The sequence below is a fragment of the Dermacentor albipictus genome, chromosome 3 (assembly GCF_038994185.2).
Source record: "Dermacentor albipictus isolate Rhodes 1998 colony chromosome 3, USDA_Dalb.pri_finalv2, whole genome shotgun sequence".
In the NCBI taxonomy this organism is placed as follows: domain Eukaryota; kingdom Metazoa; phylum Arthropoda; class Arachnida; order Ixodida; family Ixodidae; genus Dermacentor; species Dermacentor albipictus.
The window spans coordinates 58,699,640-58,705,992 of record NC_091823.1 but is presented as its reverse complement, the minus strand read 5'-3'; the positions used below and the strand labels follow the sequence as shown (position 1 = coordinate 58,705,992).

Sequence of the window (6,353 nt, the reverse complement as noted above, 5' to 3'; positions counted from 1 at the left end):
AGTTTGTGTGTGTGTGTGTGAGGGGGGGGGCATAGTGGGTTGGGAGGTTTGATAAGGCGAAAATCCTTATTTACGTACTCAAGAGTAGCTAAATGAGATAAACGATGCTTATTTTGCAAGGTTGATATGTGCCCACTCCCCCTTTCTTCTATCAACAACTTTGGCGGCATGTAAGGCACAAAGACAAGTAAACACCAAACAAGGCCGCCCACAGCGTAGACACCACCGAAGGGCGTCAGAAGTGCTCGATGTCGTAATGTTATTAAATCGCACAGAAACACGCGTGAGGCGTCGTTTATCATATGCATATTTATTGTCATTCCTTGATAATCCACTTCAACAATCTTGTAAAAGTCTCGGAGTTTGTTCATACTCCCAAAACTTGTTTTTATATCAGTGGTAACGTATACAAAGGCTATAGCTGCACTTCGTCAGAAGTTATCTACAAATCGACTCGACAATGATTGTGACAGTCTGATGGAATCACATATGAAATGCGCATTTGCACTAGCACGTTCCCAGTGCTATCACAGACATCTCGCATCAGTAGTATGAAAACACACGCTCATAAGTAAACGTCATTACAGCATTCTGACTGTCAACAAGATATATTTAAGATGATAAAAGGCAAAACTAGCACCACTGTGCAGGGCGTCACGGAACATCAATGCAGTGCCTTCAATGTCACCCGTTGCCGTATAATGTCGCAGTCCTTTGTATGCCGCCTGGGAAGGGATTAACACTCACATTGAACAGAGCGACTTGTATACACGCCGCAATCAAGGAAATCATGTGTTATGCATATAAGGCCATACCCTATCCAGGAAACCCGACCTGCGGTGTTGTTTATTCGTCGCACTCATGCTCACGGGTCTCTTGAAAGACGAGAGACCCAAATGACACTCAGTTCTCACGACACGTCACGGCTCGTGCTTGATGTTTTTCCTCAAGCCAGCCGAGCCTTTGTCGAAGCGTTTGTCTAGTCCGCTCTGACGGGGCCGCACGGTCCCCCTTTGTCCTTGGCATACAAGTTCACGTAGAACAGAACGAACAACGAGAAGAACAGCACAGCTTGGCCAAACTCGAGCCACACGAATAGGGGCACGTAATTTCCCGTGGCAAAAATCAGTCCCACGGCGTGCACAAAGTACAGCACAAACTGCACTATCTGCACCATGGTGAGGTAGCGCTTCCACCAGAGCCACTTCTTGAACGCCGGCCCGAGTGCGGACAGGAAGTAGTACAGGTACGAGAGGACGTGTACGAAGCCGTTCACGCACACGACGAACATGGTGTGTGACTGGGCCGCATAGGTGACGTTGATCCAGACGTTCCAGGCGACGATCACGTGGTGCACCACGTGCAGCGTGGTCACCTGGTCGTACTTGCGCCGCAACACGTAGAACACGGTGCTGGTCAGCTCGGACAGCTTGAACATGTACAGCCACCAGGAGAGGCGGACGATCTCCTTGCTGGCCGGTTCGTTGCTGAGGTCCTGGCCCATGAGGAACGAGTAGCCGAGGTCCCAGTAGGCGAGCTTGGCGAAGCGCACCACGAAGAACGCGCTGAACAGCGCGGCCAGCAGGTTGTAGACGAGGATGGAGCCCCGCAGGTCGTAAGGCTTGCGCCTCGACATCCATCGGGGTCCGGCGACCTTGACGAAGTAGACGTACGCGGCCGTGATGATGGCGACCGGCAGCGGGCTGCCGGTCAGCGGCCACCCTTCGGTCCTGCTGTCGCGCAGCGGAAACCACGGCACTCCTGCCGCAGCCGTGCCGCCGAATAAGTTGGCCTGCTGCGACTCCATTGTTCACCCGAGCGTGTGCAAGGCGCTGTTTGAACCGAAATGCGCGCTGCCGCCAGCGCGCGTTCGTGAACCCTACTGTCAAGCGTGCGCTCCTCCCGCCGGTCACTCGAGTTCTCCGTGCTCGGTGGCGATGTGAACGGGGAAGGGTTCCCAGGGCGAAGCCAGTTTCTACTCGCGGCGGCGCGGACGTCGTTCGCCCTCTCTCCTGTTGTGGAACGCAAACTTGGCCCACCCCCCTCGCCCGTCGTTACGCTTTTTATTTGCTTGTTCGGCCCGTCCTTTCTTGGGTGCAGGAAGGAGAGGGGAACAGATCTTTTTTTTTTTTTTCGGGAGGGTCGCTGAGCCCCTCTTCGTGGCCTACAAGCTTGTTAGAATGCGTCCGCGCTTTTCCCCCTTTCTTCTTGCTCTCGTTTCACCGCCTGATATGTGTGCTTTGCAGTTTCCACTCTGAACATTGCTCAGGGCCACGGATAGCTAGTCTGCGAATCGAGATAAAGATTTAGAGTGACAGTGTTGTTCTATCAGGGTACGAAAAAATCACGAACTGTGGCGTTCTCTCCGTCATACTTTGTCTCGCCAGTTCGCAAGAAATTCTTTTTTTTTTCTGTCTTCAGGACTATAGATAGGTCTGCTTTTTTCTTTATCCCCTATTGTGTCTTGTAAATATGATCGTTGAAGCTTTTACATTTGTTGTCTCGTGCGTCTAGCTCAGCAGCCTAATACTGAAAATAACAATAGTTCTTTAGCTTTAACTGTCACTTCCGTGAAAATAAACAGTAGTTATTTTTGTCCTTCAGGCGTGCAAGCACAGTTGCAGCATTTTGTTACGTTGGCTCACGCTATCGAGCCCGAAGGCATCGTGAGCTAAATGTCAAAGTGCTGAATTCAGTGCTGAAATAAACATAACCTATTATCAAGTCTATAGATGCATTTGTTATGGCGTTCGTACACCCGTGTACATTAGCATGGTAATAGCCTCGCTTGTTAGTTCCGGTACGAGCGATGAAAAATGTAATGATAATGACCCGGCTGGAAGCACGCACACGTGCAAAGAAATAATTACAATTGTCTTCTGGACATATACTTCTTCTGCGCTGCTTCATTGTAAACACTCGTACAGCGTCATTACTCACATTCACTTATCGAGAATGTTCGTCATTTTGCGCACGATGACAGTTAGTAGTCAGCAATTAAGTGGTATCTTCTCTTCAATACGCCCAATGCGCCGATGCGCAATACAAACGATTGCATATAGCACGACACTCTGCCAATCCTCTGCCTGTAAGTAATGTCACGTGGCGCATGCAGCGTCGTGACGTGGTCGTATTGGTGTCGCAGCACGTAATAGAACATAGTACCGATCAGCACGGAGAGCTGGAACAAGTAGAACCACTCGTGACACACCACATTACGTCAGCAGGTCGTACTCTGTGAGCACGTGCGACCACACCCCATGCGGGATATGGAATATGAAGTAAGCAAGGCAGAAAATGCAACTTGGCATGATGTGCACCAGCGCGAGACTAGAAAGTACACGAAATCAAAGCAACGGACAGGGTAGGAGCGCCTATCTGTGTTTAGACTCGGTGGCCTTCAATGCACGGTACACGGTCGTTTTTGCGTTCCACCGTCATCGATATGTGGCCGCCGGGGACGGAATTTGATCCCGTGACCTCGTGCTTATAATAGCGCAACTCCATGGCCACTAAGCAGCCACGGCGCGTTCACTTTTTCCATGTGAAACGCGGCGTTCGCATAGGCGTCGCAATTTGCCTGCTGACACTTGTAAGGCTAAATTGCCTTTCTCCTGGAAGAGATCAATAAAAGCAGGCAGACGGGGCTGCGTGGGCGCGCCCGTGGCCGCATATGCACAAGAATTGTCATATGCCTTAAAGTGAAAATCGCATCTCTTTGAAACGGCGTGGTCCTGGGGAATTCGCCATGGGTAATGTAGCAGTGCGGGCCACTTGCGGCCACTGTGCGGGTACACGTTTACTTGAGCAGGATTGTAGCAAAACTGACACGTAGACAAAGAAGAGAAGCAAACATCTTTTTTAAACGATGACACCAAGAAAAGACAGACTACCGAAGGAGACAGCTATCCCAGTCATCAAAAATCAACTCGAGTGACCAAAAGGAGTGGAAAAAAATTAACAGAAAGAGCCACTGTGGAAATCATTGCAAGTGAAGCTGTCTGATCTGTTTGCGTTGATTGACCGTAAGTGCCGGTGATGTTGAAGGCATACGGCAGCCGTGAGGTGACGTTAAATGTTAAGTTGCGTGTACCACTTGTGTTTTCTCTACCGAGTACACAGAACACACAGCGAGACGTGTACCATCGTGACTTTACTGTGCGCCATTGTTCGTAGCCTGCTAGAATGCTGGCACCACCATTGCCTCGCACGGCTCATCGCATCGTGGCTGAAGTGTTGATTTGCTGGACGGCCGCTTGCGCATAGTGTAGTCTTCCCGCTGCGGTGCTATCATGCGGCTTTGTGCCTGCACGTTCTGCACCAGTTGTTCGCACTGACGAACTTGCACGGTGTTCACTTTTCAGAAGTAACATAAACGTAGCGTACCGTACCTTGAATTTAAAATTATTCAGTTTGTCCGCAACTGCTTCGATGTCTAGTAATAGCGTTTCTTTTTTTATTATGAGTCCCCAAACTTGACATGCTTTCTTGCAGCTCATTTTCCCTCCCGCGCTTCTCTTGTGTATACGAGCTGCCACGAGCAAAGAGTGGCCACGATCCGCTGTTTGAGTGACTGCGTTGGCTTTCCTACCCCTTGCCTAGCTCCGCTCTACAAATTCTAAATATCTCCTCTCTGGACTGATGCGCGCGAGTAAAAAGTTAAGCGCTTTAGCTTCTGCAATGCGTTTGAGGGGAGCTCAGATTTCATTACAGACGTCCAGAGGGCATTGTGGAGATGCCCCGGGAGTTCTCGTTAGACAGTTCTCACATACCAAAGGAGGCACGCTTCCTCATGTCACCTTTCCCTTCTCCCGCACTCCTGTTATGTAAATTATACGTGGAGGGAAAAAGCTGCTGAGCCGTGCTCCCCTCATGGGCTGCAGAACATAGCATCTCCGCAGCCACTGGGTTAATTGCAAAAGTCATGAGGTAGGTAGTGGCCCAGCGCTGTGCCAGGGAGGCCACTTCCTGTTCTGGTGAGGGAACAGGAAGTTTGTTGAAGCTTACTGGGCCTTCCCAGTCTGGTTGCTCGTGCACATATAGCCCTGCTGTCTCTCGGCAACTCTTTTGTCTGTGTGAAGCGCCACTCCAAGCCTGAGGATGTAGTGGACGGGAGTAAGATTCGAACTTACGACTTTAATATTAGAGGTCCGATGTTGTGCTTCTGCTCCACGCCACCACCCTTCTATGATTTATATGTTTTCCCGATCTTATTTCGTTCCGCGTTTACCTATAACTGGTACAGCGCTATGAAGCGGCCGACACCACAATCGCAACGTATCAGCGTTCGTCGTCCTGGATTGATTCGCTTGTTCGTTTTCCTTTCGCTAGATACCACTAGAGTTAGCATCTTCGAGGCGAGAGAGAAGACCACTTCGCTTGCTATGCACATGTTTCAAATTTTGCTTTTTCTGTTTAGTACGTATAAACTCTCTGGCGCGAACAAGTTTATTCATGCCGTATCAGTGATTTGCTGCACCCTTGAAACTTTCGACTGTGCTGCGCAACGGGATAGGAGTCAGTCCGGCCACTTGAGCTTCTGTCGTGAATCATTTCCGCTGTGTCTCGCGTACGCTTTTGGGAAGGACGTTGGAGTGATATGTTTTGGAGCAAGTCCTTATCCTCGTCTCTGTTTCCAAACAATTCCTAATGATAAACCAAACCGGCTGGCTACGTTAGAAGGCCTGCCATTCCAATATTTGTTCTACGGACATGAAGCAACTTCTACCAATGTGGTATGTGCAGCCATATACGTTGATCCTTGAATTTACAGGCGAAGTACTCCTATCCTATCTCTCCCCGTACGTGAACACTGCATACCGCAGACCTCCAAATGTGAAGGCTTTGCAGCTAGGACAACGGGCAAATTTCATTTTCTCGCAGATTCAAAACGTCTGCAGTTGGGAGCACAATATTTCACAGCAGCAACTTTACTAAGTGTTCCATTTAATATGATTTCGCATTAATGTGTAGTAGCATGCTAAGAAATCCATTCAGTAAAAAGCATCCCTGCCCCCCCCCCCCCCTCCCTGCCTTCTCGTTATCCCTGTTCATTTGAACACTACGGCACAACAAATAAAAGGTTGCGTGAAATATTAGCCGTGTTATCAGAAAACGTTGGGAGCTTCTATGCTTCTGTGCAATGACCGCGAAAGAAAACACGTCAACCAAAAATAGAACACTGCGCTTTATGACAGTGGCTGCTGCAAAGACGGAGCAGGCTTTGTGGCACAAATAATGGAGGGAAGGGAGCTAGTGGAGCAGAGATAAACACAGGGCGACCAGATCTACTAAAACCCTACATCAGCGGTGATGCCCTCGTAAGACTTCAGTGCGCTCAACGCCGCATGGCG

General features: G+C 49.5%; 1 protein-coding gene across 1 annotated transcript; it reads right to left on the bottom strand.

The window, feature by feature from the left end:
- Positions 1-291: 291 nt before the first annotated feature.
- LOC135898741 (very long chain fatty acid elongase AAEL008004-like) lies at positions 292-2,056 on the bottom strand. Its single transcript, XM_065427870.2, has one exon. The coding sequence runs from the start codon at positions 1,805-1,807 to the stop codon at positions 980-982; it is 828 nt and encodes a 275-aa protein (XP_065283942.1). The 5' UTR covers positions 1,808-2,056; the 3' UTR covers positions 292-979.
- Positions 2,057-6,353: the final 4,297 nt, after the last annotated feature.